We start from the raw sequence: 19,140 nt of genomic DNA on the forward strand, positions 1-19,140 counted from the left end.
ACAAAAGACCAAACAGCCAAAGCAATCTTGAAAAAGAACAAAACTGGTGGTATCACAATCCCAGATTTCAAAATATACTATAGAGATATTGTAACCAGGGGCACCTGGGTAGCTCAGTTGGTTAAGCATCCAACTTTTGATTTCGGCTCAGGTCACGTGTCATGATCTCACAGTTCGTGAGTTCAAGCCCCATGTGGAGCTCTGCACTGACTGTGAGGAGCCTGTTTGGGATTCTCTCTCTCTCTGCCCTTCCCTTACTTGCTCTCTCTCTCTCTCTCTCTCTCTCTCTCAAAAATAAATAAATAAACTTAAAAAAATATATGTGTGGTAATCAGAACAGTGTGGTACTGGCATAAAAATAAGACACATAGATCAATGGAACAAGATAGAAAGCCCAGAAATGAGCCCACACTTTTATGGCCAATTAATCTACAGCAAAGGAGGCAAGTATATACAATGGGAAAAATACAGTCTCTTCAGCAAATAGTGTTGGGAAAGCTGAATAGCTACATGCAAAAGAATGAAACTGGGCTGTTTTCTCATACCATACACAAAAATAAACTCAAAATAGATTAAAGACCTAAATGTGTGACCTGAAACCATAACATTTCTAGAAGAAAACACAGGCAGTAATCTCTTTGACCTCAGCCTTAGCAACATTAGCTATGTCTTCTCAGGCAAGGGAAACAAAAGCAAAAATAAACTATTGAGACTACACCAAAATAAAAAGTTTCTGCACACCAAAGGAAACCACCAACAAAACAAAAAGACAACTTATTGAATGGGAGAAGATACTTGCAAATGACATATCTACTAAGGAATTAATACCCAAAATATATAAAGAACCTATATAGCTGAACACCATAAAAACACATAATTCAATTTAAAAATGGGAAGAGGACATGAACAGACATTTCTCCAGTGAAGACTTACAGATGGCCAACAGATACATGAAAAGAGTGCTCAACACCACTCATCCTCAGGGAAATGCAAATCAAAGCCACAATGAGGTATCATCTCACACCTGTCAGAACGGCTAAAATCAAGAAGGCAAGAAATAACAAGTGTGGGTGAAGATATGGAGAAAAAAGAACCCTCATGCACTGTTGGTAGAAATACAAACTGGTGCAGCCACTGTGGAAAACAGTGTGGAAGTGACTCAAAAAATAAAAGAATCAGGGCACCCAGGTGGCTCAATCAATTGAGTACCCAACCTCAGCTTACGTAGGTTCACGCCCATCAGGCTCTAAGCGGTCAGTGAAGAGACTGCTTTGGATCCTCTGTCTCCCTCTCTCTCTGTCCCTTCCCCACTTGTGTGTTCTCTCTCTCTCTCCCTCTCTTTTTCAAAAGTATATAAATATAAAAAAATAAAAAATAGGGGCACCTGGGTGTCTCAGTCGGTTAAGCATCTGACTTCAGCTCAGGTCATAATCTCGTGGTTCATTAGTTCAAGCCCCACATCAGGCTCTATGCTGATAGCTCGGAGCCTGGAGCCTGCTTCAGATTCTGTATCTCCCTCTCTCTCTGCCCCTGCCCTGATCACGCTCTTTCTCTCTCTCTCTCTCCTTCTCAAAAATAAATAAACATTCAAAAAAATTTTTTTAATTTAAAAATAGAATTACCATATAATCCAGCAATTCCACTACTGGGTATTTATCCAAAGAAAACAAAAACACTAATTCAACAAGATTTAGGCACATCTATGTTTCTTGCAGCATTATTTACAATAACCAAATTATGGAAGCAGCCCAAGTTTCCATTGGTTGATGAATGGATGAAGAAGATGTAGGGTGTGTGTGTGTGTGTGTGTGTGTGTGTGTGTGTGTGTAATAGAATATTACTCAGCCATAAAAAAGAATGAAATCTTGCCATTTGCAATACTATGGATGGACCTAGAGGGTATAGTGCTAAGTGAAATAAGTCAATCAAAGAAAGATAAGTACTATATGATTTCACTCATATGTGGAATTCAAGAAACAAAACAAATGAACAAAGAAAAGGACAAATTAAAAAAGCAGACTTTTAAATACAGAAAACAAACTGGTGGTTGCCAGAAGGGAGGTGGGTGGGGTTACAGGTGAAATAGGTGATGGGGATTAAGAGTACATTTATGATAAGCACCGAGGAATGTACAGAATTGTTGAATCATGTTGCACACCTGAAACTAATATCACACTGTTTGTTAATTACACTTGAATTAAAAACTTTAAAAGAGGGAGTTTGAGCTTGAAAAGAGACAAATATGAAAGACACTGAGGGAAATGACCCAATAGAAAATCATTGATAAGCAGTAGCAGACAACCTAAAAAGCAAATGTTGCCCTTAGATGCTTCTTTAAAGTATCAGCTTATTATAGTGGAGATGAGAACAAGTCTCAACCTCCTTGTCTTTTTGAAAGATATTCTTGAATACTCCATGAAAGTAACATGCTCGCTGCCAGTTATTCATATACTGGAAGAAAATCCTGGTGTTGTTTTTCAATTAAGAAGATAAGTTTTGGGGCACCCTGGTGGCTCAGTCAGTGAAGCGTCCAACTCTTGGTTTCTGCTCAGGTCATGCGTGATCTCAGGGTTTGTGGGTTCGAGCCCCACATCGGGCTCCGTGCTGACAGCACAGAGACTGCTTGGGATTCTCTCTCTCTCTCTCTCTCTCTCTCTCTCTGTCCCTCCGACACTCTTGCTCTGTCTCTCAAAATAAATAAAAAATAAACATTAAAAGACAATAATAAATAAATAAATGAATAAATAAAAAGAAGATAAGTTTTGACTGAAACTAATACAACAAACCACTCTCGGTGCCTCTCTTTTGTTATTTTAAAATGGTGAGAACAGTACCCACCTCATTGGGCTGTTGAAAACTTAAATGAGTAAATTCTTGAAAAGAAATTAAAAGGGTGTCTGACATGCAGTAAGTTCTCCATAAACATCAACTAGCATCAACAACCACAGTAGTGAGATGCAGTAGTTCTATAATATATAATAGCAGCGAGAGCGTTAGTTATCATAGCAGTACTAGAGGTGGGGGTCATAGTAAGTAGTACTTGTTATTGTCAATAGTATCCAGCAGCAAAGCTCTGTGCTGTAACTACGACCAAATCTGTCCTAGAACGAAGAGTCAGTCAAGTTGTACACATCTCCACATGACGTTATTATTGGGCACAAAAAAATTTAATACCTCATACTTACGGGTCTGAAAATAACCTGTTTCTTTGTCTTGAAGTTGGATGAAAAGCAAAGATGGTGGTGAAACCACGTTCCATATTTACGGGTAAGCCCAAGAAAGGCCAAGGTACATCTACTTTCTTGAAGTGATGAGAAATCTGTCAAGGAATCTCCAGGCCTAGGAACAGTGCCAGGGAGTCTGCACTCTGAGGGCCTGGGAACAACCCTGCCTGCCAGGAATGCTGTGTTAGTTAAAGACCTTGGCTGAGCCAGCTCTTGGCTAAGCTACCAAAAGGAGGAAGGAAATTGAGTCTCCAAGGCCATCTCTCATCACCTGACTAAATATTTTGAACTCAGGATTTAAATATTTTCCTTTCTTTTTTCTTTTAAGTTTATTTATTTTGAGAGAGAGCAAGAGTACGAGCAGAGAAGGGGCAGAAAGAGGGGAGCGAATCCCAAGCAGACATGGGGCTCGAACTCATGAACCCATGAAAACACGACCTGAGCAGAAATCAAGAGTCTAACGCTTAACCGAATGAGCCACCCAGGCGCCCCTTAAATCTTTTTCTTCATGAAGGAAATGAATGGACACAAAAAGACTAAAAGATATGATAAAGCCTACAAATTGGCCTGAAAAACCGTGAATGATTTTACTGCCCACCAGCGGAAGGAAGTTTGAGAGGTGGATGAGGAGAGCTGGCTGTGGTAAATGATGAACCAGTGAGGCTTTTGGTTCCGTTGTGCGGGTTACATACTGCAGCATGAACGCAAACTGTAACAAACTGCATTTTCAATGAAGAAATGGAAATACATTTACAGTGAGGGTATCATAGAATATCCTCAGTTATGTGTCTTCACTGAAAATCTATTTCTCTGCAATAAGAGACTGACTGGGTAACACACAGACCTTTCTGCCTGTAATGTGATACAAGCGATCTCACTTCAGAAGGAAGATACTATACTGAAATGCCCACCAGCCTGACAATATCCTAGATCCTTGACAAAGCTCAGGAGGCGTAAGAAACATTTTCAAGCATCTCCGCAGATGAGTGTGGCTCCTGGAAATATTGTAGCATGAAGTCAGAGTCAGAGAAACTGCCTAGATACCCTGCTTAATTGTGGTTTCTCCTCTCCTTGTTCAGATCCACCTAATTCTCGGAGGTGAATAAACTCAGTGAATAGCATCTTGCCTAACAACCAAGGAGAAGGTTGGAAGCTATTTCTCTCTGATATTGGTGGTGACATGGCTCCAGATGACTGCACCAGACACAGAGGGATGAGTTCACTCCCTGTGCTACAAGGAGTACTTCAGTGGAAAAGTTTGGGGAACATTATCTTAATTTATCTCTCACTGCCAACAAAAATTTGGCAACAGATACAGAAATATCTCTCAAAATATCTCATATTCTTCCATATCCTTAGTTCAGTTTTCACCATTGATTGCTCCAAGGAGTGCTGTGATTTCCTCCCTATCTGGACTTATCCTGCCAGTGGTTAAGGTGCTGCTAAATGCTATTTTGAAAGCCTCCACATTACAGCGGTTTAATGACAGACAGATACTTCTGTGTTTCTGTTCAGTGGTGACCTTCCTCAAAGTGATTTCAGGACCTGTGCTCTTTTGTTCTTGTGATTCTGCAATACTTTCACGCAGGAACTGGAAGATTTTTTTTTCTCTGTAGAGAGCCAAATAGCAAATATGTTAGACTTCACAGGGCCGTATCATCTCTGTCACAACTGCTCAACGCTGCCACCATAGCCAAAAGCAGCCATAGACATACCCAAGTGGCTGTGACTGTGTTTCAACAGGACTTCATGTATGAGTACTGAAATTTGAATTTCATGTGATTTTTACCTGTCATGAAATCTTTTGATTTCTTTCCCCAACCATTTAAAATATTTATTTTCCTGTCCAAGATTTTACCTAAATTTAGGTTAGTTAACATATACTGTAGTTGTGGTTTCAGGAAGAGAGTTTAGTGATTCATCACTTGTATATAACACCCAGTGTTCATCCCCACAAGTGCCCTCCTTAATACCCATCACCTATTAACTCATCCCCCCACCCGCCTCCCCTCCAGCAACCCTCAGTTTGTTCTCTATAGTTAAGAGTCTCATGGTTTGCCTCCCTCTCTGTTTTTATCTTATTTTTCCTTCCCTTGCCTTATGTTCATCTGTTTTGTTTCTTAAATTCCACATATGAATGAAATCATATGGTATTTGTCTTTCTGTGACTGACTTATTTCACTTAGCATAATACACTCTAGTTCCATCCACATCATTGCAAATGGCAAGATTCTATTATTTTTGATAGCTGAGTAATATTCCGTTGTGTATATATAAACCTCATCTTCTTTGCCATTCATCAGTTGATGGACATTTGGGCTCTCCATAATTTGGCTATTGTTAGTGCTGCTGTAACACATTGGGTTGTATGTGCCCTTTCAAATCAGTATTTTTGTATCCTTTGGATAAATACTTAGTGCAATTGCAGGGTCATAGAGTAAGTAGTTCTATCTTTAACTTTCTGAGGAACCTCCACACTGTTTTCCAGAGCGGCTGCCCTAGTTTGCATTCCCACCAACAGTGTAGGAGGGTTCCCCTTTCTCTGCATCCTCACCAACCTCCATTGTTTCCTGAGTTGTTAATGTTAGCCATTCTGACAGGTGTGAAGTGGTATCTCATTGTGATTTTGATTTGTATTTCCCTGATGATGAGTGATGGTGAGCATTTTTTCATGAGTCTGTTCACCATTTGTATGTCTTCTTTGGAGAAGTGTCTGTTCATGTCTTCTGCCCATTTCTTAACTTGATTATTGATTAGGTGTTGAGTTTAATCAATTCTTTATAGATTTTGGATACTAGCCCTTTATCTGGTATGTCATTTGCAAATATCTTCTCCCATTCCATAGATTGGCTTTTAGTTTTATTGTTTCCTTCACTGTGAAGAAGTTTTTTGTCTTGATGAAGTCATAATAGATAATTTTTGCTTTTGTTTCCCTTGCTTCCAGATACATGCCTAGTAAAAAGTTGCCACAGCTGAGGTCAAAGAGGTTGTTGCCTGTATTCTCCTCTAGGATTTTGATGGTTTCCTGTCTCACATTCTAAAACCATTCTTAGTTAAAGGGTTATACAAAAATAGGTAGCAGGCTAGATTTTGCCTGTAGGTCACAGTTTGGTGAGTTTTATATTGGACTGATGATTCAAGCTACTTAGAGTTGTGTTGTTTTAGCAACTGGACATGAAGTGTTTGCTTTTCTTTTTAACAGGCTCTGGAAATATGGCGGTGTCACATCCCATTGCTGCCAGCACCCCTGAAGGAAGCAATTATGGGGCAATAGGTATTGCCTACTATGAGTCCATTCATTGAAGTATTTCTTAATTCTCCAGAGAATAGGATAAAAAGGGCCTTCCAGCCACTATTAACTGTGTGAGTGGGCAAGGCAGTCATCGTCTAAGATTGTCTTCTCTTTATAAGAGAAATTGGTTGGAAGATCTGGAAGGCTCCTTCCAGCTCCAACCTTCTCTAGTTTGTTATTCTGTGCTAGCCACACTTGAGCAGAATTCCCTACCATGGTTGCCGTCAACTCCCAAAGTCCGTGTGGGGATGTTTTCATACCCGGCCTGAGTTTAGGGCATGAACAGTATGTCAGAACCGGTGTCAGGGAGCCCGAAATCAATTGACGAGCTCTTTCATTCTCAGGTTTCAGTGGAGTAAGGGCGATCAGAAGACTAAGGCTGTGCTGCAGGTGAACATGGCTGTAGCCTGACAATCGTTCATTTTGGCTAACTTCATAATTGAACCTAGTCATTCACATGGCAACCCCTCAGTGTTCATTGCGTGGCCTGAAAGAGACAGAATTCCTGTGGGTCTGTGAATGGTTTGCTTAATATGTCAGGGAGATGGGCTGGAGTCCTTCTTCCTACTCTGGTGTACTGTAACTTTGAGAAGCATGTGGGTTTCATGCAGGCTACTTATTTCTGGCTCTGCAAGAACAGGATTTTTTTTTTTTTTTAACTAACTGAACAGAAGCAATAAAACAGAAGGTAGGCTCAGCTCATGTGCTCATCAAGCTGCACAAATTCCCATCTGCTCTGGGAAACATTCATGAGAACACAAGGATTCTTCTTCCTGAGAGTGTTGTTCTCATTATATAATCATAGATGCGGCATGTGGGGGGTTTCAGTGTACAAATACTTTACCCACGAGCAATGTATAGCTGCTGGATATGCGTGTGCTTACACGGGTCTGTGGTCGATGCTATACATAACTGTGCATGTGTATGTTTATATATTTATGTTCATATTGTAAAATATGAAACATGACATATAAGCATAATCTTATTTTTTGCATCCAAGTAGTTAACAGAGCAGTTGCCTTTATGTTCTTAATATGCATTCAGCCCTAGAAATAGACAATTTAAATATAAAAATAGGAGAAGCGGCAAAGTAGAAGTCCATTGAGGAGGAATTAAGAGAAAGAACATGCGTTGTGGGTAAGGAGTTCGTTTTTACCAACACAACATCTTCAAGAATGAGTCAGCACTGCTTTTTGCAGAGAGGGATGGACTGCATGGGTTCTTCCTAGCTTCGGAAGGCAGATGAGTTTTCTCTCTTTCAGAGGAGTCAAGCTCCAGTCCTGGCAGGCAGATGTCCTCCTCCGATGGTGGGCAGCCATGCCAGTCGGACACGGACAGCTCTGTGGAGGAGAGTGACTTCGACACCATGCCAGACATTGAGAGTGATAAGAATATCATCCGGACCAAGGTACCTCTGCCTGGCCGTACTCTTGGCAAGGGCAGAATGTTCAACAGTCAAATACACCTTCAGCAAAGGTCTCAGTTTCCTTTATTTTTTCCCTTCAAGGGAAACCATATTTCCCTGAGGGCTTTTTAGATAAAATATAACTACGGACTAAAAGCAATACCCTGCTAATTAGCATTTCTTTCTGGAGGAAGAAGGTGAGAGAATTAAGGAGAGCAGTGCATTAAAACACTCAGGGTCTGGGGGCACCTGGCTGGCTCAGTCAGTAATTCATGTGACTCTTGATCTCTGGATTGTAAGTTCAAGCCCCACGTTGGATGTAGAGATCACTTAAATAAATAAAACTTAAAAAAAAAATACTCAGGGTCTGAAGTGGATCCACCAGATGAAAGAAAAGATTCATGAGGGGTATACCTGGGAAAACTCTCTGTTTCTGTACCTATCATCCCTCAGGAATAAAGCTTATTTCTTTTTGGCATATATTTATTTTATTGTGTTGTATCCAGTAAGGGATATGAAAGTGGACTGCACAGTTTCAATCGTATAATTCAAGAACCACACAGTGGACATCCCCAAAAATGGCAAAACCAGTTCCTGAGATGTAAGAAGCAGTTGAGACTCCCAATAGGTTTTTCTACATCAGCCAATTCTTACTATTTCAGAGAAAATACTAGGGTGTATATTAGGGTATTCTGGGAAAAACAAAATTGAAAAAAAAGTTTATTGAATAATTTTAATCCCTAGCAATGGATTGGATTGAGAATTTATAAAGCTTTCCTTTGTGTGTCTTCCACAAAAAAAAAAAAAAGCCAAGTACATGTTTGCATTCTTTTTTTATTTGATATTTTAGATGTTCCTTTACCTGTCAGATCTGTCCAGGAAGGACCGGAGGATTGTCAGCAAAAAATATAAAATTTATTTCTGGTGAGTAGATGGCCACTAGGACCATGGTTCCCTTAAGTAAAATGAAAATTTTCTTAATAAAAGCCATGCTCACTTATGGCACACCTTTCAGTTTAATGAGGCAAAGATATAGATGCTTCAAGGATTCATGCCACATTCTATAAGAAAAACAAAAATAAACTACAAAAAGCAGCCAGCCCTAAATTAAATACATAAAAGTAAAAATAAGAATGGTAGTAAAGTGGGGGGATGGGCATTAAGGAGGACACTTGTTGGGATAAGTGTTATATGTAATATGTTATATTGATGGGATGGGTGTTATATGTAAGTGATGTAAGTGATGAATCACTAAATTTCACTCCTGAAATCATTATTACACCATATGTTAACTAACTTGCATTTAAATAAAATTTTTAAATTAAAAATAATAAAAAACATGAAAAAAAAGTGTTCATAGTGATTAAAAAGAATCATAAGAATAGTAGTAGAATCCCATATGTTTAGGGAACACACTCAATCCGTTTCCAGAAAGGCAACCTAACAATAACATGTCACTATCTTCCATGGGACACGCTAAACTGAAGCCATTCCATCTTCTCACCCAGACTTGCTCTTACAAAAGCCAATGATTTCAGGGACTAGATGTCTACAGCGTCTCAGAGTAGCTGCGAACCACACTGAAAGGAAATGATACCACAGCCAGTGCTAAATAGACCCTGATGCATCCTCTCTCCAAGCCAAGAGGCTGAGCTGCCTAGCAGGGGACCCCTCTCCCCTCAGAAATCCCAGGCTGATGCTGTGATAGCTCTTTCCATTTTTTTCTCTTGAAGGACGCCCTTTTACTTGGATACAGGTATTTGAGGGAAGCAAGGGACAGTGGGGGCCCCATGGAATTTCATAGTGGGACCATCATTTTGGAAGTAAGAGTTATGTAACAGAGCCACATCCTTTCATGTGATCCATCTCCCATTACTTGCGCTCTGGTCACTTTTAATCGAAAACATCTAACATCTAATCTAAAACAACCTAAGAAATAGGCCCTCATCAATAATTTGGTTAAAACAGAAGCAGGTATCATTTACAGTTTTACCAATGTTTGTAGGGGTGGGAGGCTGAAGAAACGGGAACTGCATAATCAGTTTCCGATTACTTTTGCAAGTTAATTAGAGAGTTATGGAGTGGAAGCGTTCTTATGTTAAAAAATTGAGCAAAAATTCCATTGTTAATTTGGAAATAACTATTTCCGGTTCTTTCTGGCTGCTTAGGAACATCATCACCATTGCTGTGTTTTATGCACTGCCTGTGATCCAGTTGGTCATCACCTACCAGACAGTGAGTACCGCCCAGAACCCCAGAATCCCAGCTTTCGTGCTGCAGGGAGAGATCTTTGCTATGACTTGCAGAGAAAAGTCTATATAACTTGATCTCAGTCCAAGAATTAACTTCCGATTTCGTCTTCAAATTAGACATCTCCGTTGCTTCATCTTTGATGAATCTTTAAATCTAGTTCCCAACTGTTTTATCACAGAGGGGCCTGGGACCTCGTTATTATTTTGTCTACCAATCTGAAGTCATTACCGTAAGCTCATTCAGTCATAATATCTATCAACTATATCTGTTATTTACCAGTCTGAACTTCTGATTATCAAGGGGTAATGAGCGGAGTAAATAAAGTTCCAGTCAAAACAAAGAAACCTGGTATTTAATTTAGCCTGTGCCCTCTCATTGAGGGTACTTTTCATAAAACTACAAACAGCTTCTTAAAAAAAGGTAATAAGTTTTTAAAAAGCTAATAAGATAATAAAATTGAGAAAATATAAAATAAGAACTAAAATAGAGTAAAAACAAATAAACAAAGATAATAATTAAAACACCTTGAGAATCCCCATTGCGCCTTCATAGAACCTTGGGTCCAGATCACATAATGACCTTCTCTAGCATTTATTTTATGCAAGAAAGCCTACGTAGAAAGCACAAGGGGCTGATGGTGTTTCTAATGCAGTGATTCTCACACTTTGATGTGCATTAAAATCACCTGAGGAGCTTTGAAATCCTGGTGTCCAGGCTGTACCCTATACCAAATTAGGTCCAAGCCCCTGAGAGTAGAACCAAGCATCAGTACTGATTAGACCCCCAGTGATTCTAATGTACAGATTTCTAAGTTTGAAAGCCATTGGTCTAATAATTTGGCCAGTCTCCTACTCACTATGTGATGAGGACAAGGACTTTTATGAGGTTTGGGCACCACTGCTTATAATCTCCATACTCTCTTACTACTCCAGGGCCCTGTCAGAAGATACCGCTGTGCTATGGTCTAGGAAGGTTCTTAATGATAGAGATGGTGAGAAAAATGGAAAACTGAACACATGCTTCCTCCCGTCCACATGCCCTGTGGTTATCACTCCTACATAGAGAATGGGATAGCTCCATACCCTCCCAACATGCATCCAGAAAATAGAACATATCATGACGGTCCTAGTTAGCCTGTGCTGCGTAAAGGCAGTAGACAATGACCCGTCCCCTGCTGAGAAGGAACACTGGTTATATGGTAAATCACTGTGAGCATTGCCTGCCTTTTGTGGTTTCAGGGTGGGCTCAGTAGATGGAGAAAAACTGCATCTGCTCCTCTCACTCTTGATTTTGCAGGTGGTGAATGTCACAGGCAATCAGGACATCTGCTACTACAACTTCCTCTGTGCTCACCCATTGGGCGTCCTGAGGTGAGCCCTGGCCTCTGGTTGCCCATGAGACGTTTAGAGATTCCTTTCTGTGAGATGCGATTTCAGTTTTTAAAAATACTAAACACTGGGGTGCGTGGGTGGCGCAGTCTGTTAATCGTTCGACTCTTGGTTTCAGCACAGGTCATGATCTCACAGTTCAGGAGTTCGAGCCCCCTGTCAGGCTCTGCGCTGACAGCTGCAGGGTCTGCTTGGGATTCTCTGGCTCCCTCTCTCTCTCTGCCCCTCCCCCACTTGCTCTCTATCTCTCTCTCTCAAAATAAATAAATAAACATTTAAAAAAAATACTAAAAACAACTATGGATTACTACCCCAGTCAAGGGTAAGGAGGGATGAAATCAAAAAGTTGAGACCAGATATCTTCCTTTCATTCCTGTATAGGGGCCTCAGGAAACATTCCTAAGAAGAAGACAGGGACATTTTTGAAAACATCAGGTCCTAGCTGTGACGACACTCATCCACGGGCATGAGCTGCTCATATGTTAATTCACTGAACAACCTCATAAGATAGATAGGATTAGCATCACTTCCATCTTCAGATGAAGACACTAAGGCTTAGAAAGGAACTTGCAGAAGGTCCCTCAACTATTAGTGATGCCAGGACCTGAACCCAGGCCTGCTGCCTCCAAGGCCATGGTCTAGCCACCAGAACATAGTGAAGTGGAAAGAACAGACTTCTTGTTCCAGAACTGAACCAGCCTCAGTTTCCTGAAATAAAGCAACTGACCATGACCGGCTGACACGTCACTATTACAGAGCTGAATATTGACACACATAGCATGGGTCCATCTATGAGAATTCCCTCTCACGGTGTAGCTGAAACACTTGGCCAAACTGCCCATCTCTGGAGCAGCTCTGTTTCCTGGGATTCATTCCATGCCAGTGTCGTCAGGATAAAAGAGGATTGGGTGGGTGTTGGGGAAGCCACACAGGCATCCCAGGGAGGAAATGGGCACGTGATCACAGGTTAGGCATCCTAAAATAAAGGAGTAAGGTTAAAGATCATCTCTGATGATTTGCTAGTCCTGAAATCTTATGAAAAGTCTAGGTAGAAAACATGGAGTGCTGAGTGTACTCACTCATTCAAGCATTCATTCATTCTCTGAATATCTTGGATCACCTCAACTCTCTCATGGTTTCCTTCTCCTTTAGTGCCTTCAACAACATTCTCAGTAACCTGGGCCACGTGCTCCTGGGCTTCCTCTTCCTGCTGATAGTCTTGCGCCGAGACATTCTCCATCGCAGAGCCCTAGAAGCCAAGGACATCTTTGCCATGGTGAGGAGAGGGAGGGTAAATTGGATGTGGGAGCTAGGAAAGGTCATGGTTCCAAGAAGGATCTGCAAAGGGGAGGGACATCTGGCTTGATGGTGTGGTGATGGGTTATGTGTAATGAACAACAGGAGGCCAGAAGCTTGGGTTTCCAGATCCTGTGGTTCTGTCACTGATTGGTGTCTTTCCATTGACAACACTTTCTCCTTTTTCAGGATTATGGGATTCCTAAACACTTTGGTGTTTTCTATGCTATGGGCATCGCGTTGATGATGGAAGGAGTGCTCAGTGCTTGTTACCATGTCTGTCCTAATTACTCCAACTTCCAATTTGGTAATTAGAATTTACATCAACCACACAAATTTAAGTTATGGGAGTCTGGTCCTGGGACCCTCCACAAAATACCAAGGTCATGCATGCAAGAATTAAATATTTTATGTGAGCTAAAGTGATTCAAGGGCACTTCCCCACAGGGTGTGGTTTCTACATGTTGTACCATTTTTTCTCTCTGACCACTTTCAGACTAGAAAACACTCAACAGTGAATGATGATCCCATGACTAGATTTGCAGGTGGGCAATGGGCTAAGTATTAGGCAGCAGGGCAGATAGAATTCAACAGACACCTGGAAAGTTTCCTCAGTATAATTTGGCCTAACTTAGTAACTAGACTGCTTTGGGTCGAAAGTAATAGAAAGTCCAATTCAACTGGATTAAATAATAAGGACAATTATCAGCTCACCTTCTGAAAGTCCAAAGGTGGAAAGGGCTTGCAGTTGATTTATCTGGTGGCTCTGGCTCCAATTCTCCATAATCCCTTGGGTTATGCCGCCTGCAGGCTGATTTTATCCTCAGGCTATCAGGAAACTCATGATGGCAAAAATAGCTACAGCGAGTCCTGGCTTCCTGTCTCTATCTACTTCATGATGTCTGGTGGTTACAGCAAGCTGGTTTCCACGAGCCTTCATTTAAGAGCAAGGAAACTTCTGGGGCGCCTGGGTGGCTCAGTCAGTTGAGCGTCTGACTTCGGCTCAGGTCATGATCTCACGGTCCGTGAGTTCGAGCCCCGAGTCGGGCTCTGTGCTGACAGCTCAGAGCCTGGAGCCTGCTTCGGATTCTGTGTCTCCCTCTCTCCCTGCCCCACAGAGCCTAGAGCCTGCTTCGGATTCTGTGTCTCCCTCTCTCTCTGCCCCTTCCCTGCTCATGCTCTGTCTCTGTCTCAAAAATAAATAAAAACATTTTAAAAAATTAAAAAAAAAAAACAAAAGAGCAAGGAAACTTCTTTGCGAACCCCACCCCCCCCCGCCCAGATAACATTCTTCCACACCTCAATAGTTTAAATAGTCATGAGCCATTCCAGAATTATTCTCCAGGTGCTGGTTAGCTCAAGCCTGGGTTGGGACATCAATCATGGTGGCAAAGGAGGCAGATCACCTTTTAGACCAGTGAGAACCATCCGACACACCACAGGTGGGGTTAGCTTTGCTGAAACCAGTAGGCTAAAAAGGCATGCATTTCTGAATTGAAAATGGGGCTGAGACAGTTGAGTTACTAATATGCTGTCAGGAAGGAGAAAGGTGAGAACGGGTGCCAGTAGTAGTGACCTCCACACTCAAGGAGAAGAATTTTAAAAAGTCATTTTTATCTTTGTACTCTAGCCTCTGTGAGCCCAGAACACCACAGAAATTCTCTGCCACATTTAATTTTTTGTTATTTAGAAACATTTTTAACAGAGAAAACTACAGAGAACAATATCATTCACCACTCAGAATGAACAAATGCCAACATTTAAAAATACCTTCCTTAAATCTACCTTTTAAGAAATAACATGTTGTGGGGCGCCTGGCTGGCTCAGTCGGTACAGCATGCAACACTTGATGTCAGGGTCATGAGTTCAAGCCCTGTGTTATGCATGGAGATTACTTAATTAAAAAAAAGAAGAAGAAGAAGAAGAAGAAGAAGAAGAAGAAGAAGAAGAAGAAGAAGAAGAAAGAAAGAAAATGTGACAAAGTTGAATCCTTTGAACTGTTTTCCAAACTTATTCCCCTCTTCCATCCTCAGAGGCAACAGCTTGACTAATTTGATATTTTATCAGTCCAGTTTTTATAATTTTACTACATTTGTAGTAAATTGATATTTACCTATCAAACTATGTTCTGCAACGTTTTTTCGTCCAACAATATGTTTTCAAGATTTATGAATATTGAATCAAAGATATCCAGTTCTTCCATTTTTAAGGACTGTCATCTGTAATAAAAATATGTATACTACATTTGTCAATTCCTCTACTGAACAACATTTAGGTGTTGCCAATATGTTGCTATTGTAGACAGTGCTTCAGTGAACACCCTTACATACTTCTCTTTGTGCACATGTGAGAGAGGTTCCCTGGGACACCTAGAAGTAGAATGTTGGAGTCACCTGGACCAGTCACCATTTTACCAAGAACTTCCAAGTTTCTCCAGAGTATTGATTCCTACTCCCACTAGCTGCCTGAGAGTTCCCATTTCCTTATATCATCACTAATATGTTACCATCAGACATTGAAATGTTTTGCTACACTCTTGAGTAATATGGGACATTGCCTTGTTGTTCCAGTTTGCATTTCCATCACTGTCATACAACTAAGCCACATTTAATTTCTAGCTACTTTCCATCCCTAGGCTGTAAAGCTATATATGAGTAATCAATTATATGAGCTATATATTGAACAATCAATGTGGTTATATTTTGGGATGCGGATAAGGACCTTCCACACCCACCTAGCATTCTTTCCATGGTCACAGTGCCCTAACTGTCACCAGTATGGACTCTTGCTGTTGCTGTTGAACACCAGCATTTAAACGCAAATACCCCTGCAAGCGGGGTAGTCAATTATTTATCCTATCATCAGATACTTTTCTTCTGTGAGTGGAGTATGTGGGGTCTGGCCAGAGAATGTGCCTGTGGAGGCTGCCATGTTGGAGGTCTCCACACAAACTGAGGGCAGCAAATATTCTAGGGCCTGAAGGCAGGGGGGTTTTCAAGACTAAAGAGAAATTGTCTGTCACCTACTGGATCCTGATTGTTTTGGCTCCCCCTGTGCGCCCTCAGACACCTCCTTCATGTACATGATCGCCGGCCTCTGCATGCTGAAGCTCTACCAGACCCGCCATCCAGACATCAATGCCAGCGCCTACGCTGCCTACGCCTCCTTCGCGGTAGTCATCACGCTCACTGTCCTCGGAGTGGTGCGTCCCTCCCCGTGGCCTTCAGCCCGGCTTTCCAAACATGCCCCCTTGGGAGGTTTTTTTGTTTTTTGTTTTTTGTTTTTTGTTTTGTTTTGTTTTGTTTTGTTGCTATTTGTTTGGTGGACCTCAGGGGAACAGGTTTGAATTAATTACAATCCTTGGTTCCTGCCACATGGCCATCATGAGTCAATTCATGACATTTTATTCAGTTACTTAGCTATTTATCTCTGATAATGTAATAGGCGCCTGTAAAACTACCCCTGGAGAGTTCCACTGTAAAGCTGGGACCTGACTCATGTGAGAATGGAATAGAGATGTTCAAGCTGATGGGAGAGGCAGACTTAAAAGAGCAGAAGCGGCTTTCTAAATGTGCAGGGACACATGTCCATTGTCTGCAGTCATTGTCAGAGCATTAGCTCCCAGCTTTAGACCTACTGCCCCTCACTGTTGTTCGGTGCCTCACCCATTTCCTCCTTCTTCCATTTTTGCTTGGCCAGGTAGCCATTCTTTTTTGTGCAGTGTGATCCCTGTGAGCTCACAGAAGTTGGGGGGGGGGGGGATCAAAATGCATGCACAGCTCAGTTTTTGACTCCTTATGCATACATGAGAGAATGATTTTCTGGAGTTCTGTGGGGAAAACCCCGGATGAAGGTAACCTCCATCTTTACTCCTAGGTGTTTGGGAAAAACGACCTGTGGTTCTGGATCATCTTCTCCGCAATCCATATCCTGGCATCTCTAGCCCTTAGCACCCAGATCTACTACATGGGTCGTTTCAAGATAGGTGAGTCACCTGTTGCTCTACACTAACACACTGATTAACTTACCTCAAGAAAGCATTGTCTTCGCTCACCCTAAATGGAAGTGTTGCTGGTCATCATGAACACGTGCTCTGAATTCTGGGTATTTTATAACGTCCTCTTCTGTGTAGGATTACAATGAGCTATTGCCACTGTTCTGATTCCAACTGAGAAACTAAGGTGGTCATACTCAGACCTGAAGCAGACCCCCAGCCCCAAGACCCAGTGCTTTATAACTCACAGACTTTGAAAGTGTGTTTGAAGAATGGTTGGTCAGCACTCCACTCATTCCACCTAGAGAAATAGCTTTCAGATTGTAACATTTAAAACGAGCATTTCTCTAAGTAGCCTACATGGTTATCAAGAATGAATTTTATATTGTTTTCAAATCCTGGAACTGGAGCGTTTTGAGACTTAGGAATCATAACAGGTGGGTGACCTGCTGAACTACCCCGACAATGTGAACGTATCACATTAGAGCACTGCGTGCTCCATGGAACCAGCTTCTGCCCTGCTGCTGTCAGTCAGCATGCACGGGAACAGATAGATTGAAGTCATGTTAGAGCATTTAAATATCCCCAGGCCGTTTAAGGTCCAGGAAGCCACACTTAAATATTCTTTTGTATATTTCAAGAAAAATAATTGTGTATAAGCACAGGCTGAACCCTCGTATTTGCAGAGCCCAAAGCAAGAGTGTAAATAAAAGCCCACTAAAAAAAAATTTAAGTTGTAAAGCAGACTTAAAAATCTATTAAATACAGGGATAGAAGGAAGGAAGGGAGGGAGGAAGGCAGGGAAGCAGGCCAACAAACTGATAAATATATATGCCTTCATTACAACCTAGAAGGTCCAGGTTCAAATTTAAAATTGTCATTTCCTCAGAAGGACACTCCAGAACATAACTGTATCGGAGAGCTGGTCCCCAGCCCCCGCCCCTCTCTTCTTCCCATGCTGGCTCTGTCCTGCATCTTAAGGGGTCTCACAAGTATGTACATGGATATTCTTGCCCAGCACTCAGCTGGCCCTTCCTTGCCCCTAGAAGTGCCCGCTCCAGGGGTACCATCTGTCCTCAGGAAGGTAGACTAAGGAAGGGGGCTATCAGGTTCTGCGAGGGGACTCAGGTCCATCTGGGCAGGGAATTCTGGGGTCTGGGAATTCAGAATGTGGCCTAGAAGTATTCATTTGCCCGGCAGACCCCTTACTCACTAGGGAATGAGGGCCTTTAAAATACAGCCAGGTCTAAGAGTGATTCTACATAACCAAGTAACCTTCAGATTAGAAAGCTGAATAAAACAATTTCTCATTTTGGCAGCTTAGTTTTCCCCTGTGGCACAGTCAGTAGATTTGCCCGTGGCAATAACAGAGCCAATGTACCTCCAAATCGCCCAGTGGAAGCATCATTAAATGGTTGTGCAGAGCATTTGGCTTGATGCTCTGGTCATGCCCCATCCTCCAGATTCAAAGGTGAGTGAAGGCATACAAAGTCAACTTTGAAAAGGAAAATAATTTGGAGCATGGTTGTTCTGGTTGCTCCCTGAGTTGGAAAAATAAACTTGAATGCAGATGTATGTAACAGTGTGACCGTTAATAATACATACAGGAACTTTTAATATATCTATACCACTTTTGCCCCATACAATTTTGCAATACCGTATTGGTTTACCTTCTGAAAAAGGAGAGATGTAATGGAGTATATTATGACCATGTAATAGTCTGTAGGGTCTCAACAGGAAAAAGATGTCACACACAAAGATGAAGGTTTTAGTCACAAAGGGACTGTTCATAAGACAAGGTCAAGGTAGAGGAGAATGAACGTGGTCGTCTGGCAACCTGGGGTAAGTAGCAGAGAAACTCTCATGTCCATTAGTCCAAAGGACAGGAAGGAAGTAGTTACCAAAATGTGGAAGGAGAGGACAGGAAGGAAGTAGTTACCAAAATGTGGAAGGAGAGGAAGTCACCCTGAAAGACACGGCCAGTCTAAGGCAACCTCACAGGGAGGGCAGAAGGTGGATAAGTACCCTGAGCTCACTTTTCTTCCTGTGTCCCTCCAGTCTCCTACTGGGGCTTCCCATTGTCCAAATCCATGGAGAGTGAGCAAATCCACTTACGTGGTCCTACAGTCAGGCTCATTGGCCTGGTGCAGGACAGAGATGCGGCAAATGGGTCTGCAAGGGTAAATGGAAGACAGCCAGTGCATAGCACTACTGAGTATTTTCAATTTCTCTACCCACCTCTTCCCGAGGTGGTCACAGACTTACCAGAGTCCAAAGGAAAATGTCCT

The 19,140-nt window shown here is 41.7% G+C and overlaps 1 protein-coding gene across 4 annotated transcripts in view; it reads left to right on the forward strand.

Annotated features, from left to right (window-relative positions):
• SIDT1 (SID1 transmembrane family member 1) overlaps nt 1-19,140 on the forward strand; it is a 110,100-nt gene that overhangs the window by 79,435 nt on the left and 11,525 nt on the right. For all 4 annotated transcript variants that reach the window (XR_006193177.1, XM_042903662.1, XM_042903663.1 and 1 more), the window contains 9 exons: nt 6,427-6,498; nt 7,779-7,924; nt 8,772-8,845; nt 10,090-10,156; nt 11,471-11,544; nt 12,715-12,838; nt 13,048-13,165; nt 15,924-16,060; nt 16,735-16,843. Coding sequence is in view for 3 of the 4 variants with exons in the window: in XM_042903662.1 (XP_042759596.1) it covers nt 6,427-6,498; nt 7,779-7,924; nt 8,772-8,845; nt 10,090-10,156; nt 11,471-11,544; nt 12,715-12,838; nt 13,048-13,165; nt 15,924-16,060; nt 16,735-16,843 (921 nt within the window). In the remaining variant the exon portion in view is untranslated. The remainder of the gene's footprint in view (nt 1-6,426; nt 6,499-7,778; nt 7,925-8,771; nt 8,846-10,089; nt 10,157-11,470; nt 11,545-12,714; nt 12,839-13,047; nt 13,166-15,923; nt 16,061-16,734; nt 16,844-19,140) is intronic.

This window comes from Panthera leo, chromosome C2 (genome assembly GCF_018350215.1).
Source record: "Panthera leo isolate Ple1 chromosome C2, P.leo_Ple1_pat1.1, whole genome shotgun sequence".
Taxonomy (NCBI): domain Eukaryota; kingdom Metazoa; phylum Chordata; class Mammalia; order Carnivora; family Felidae; genus Panthera; species Panthera leo.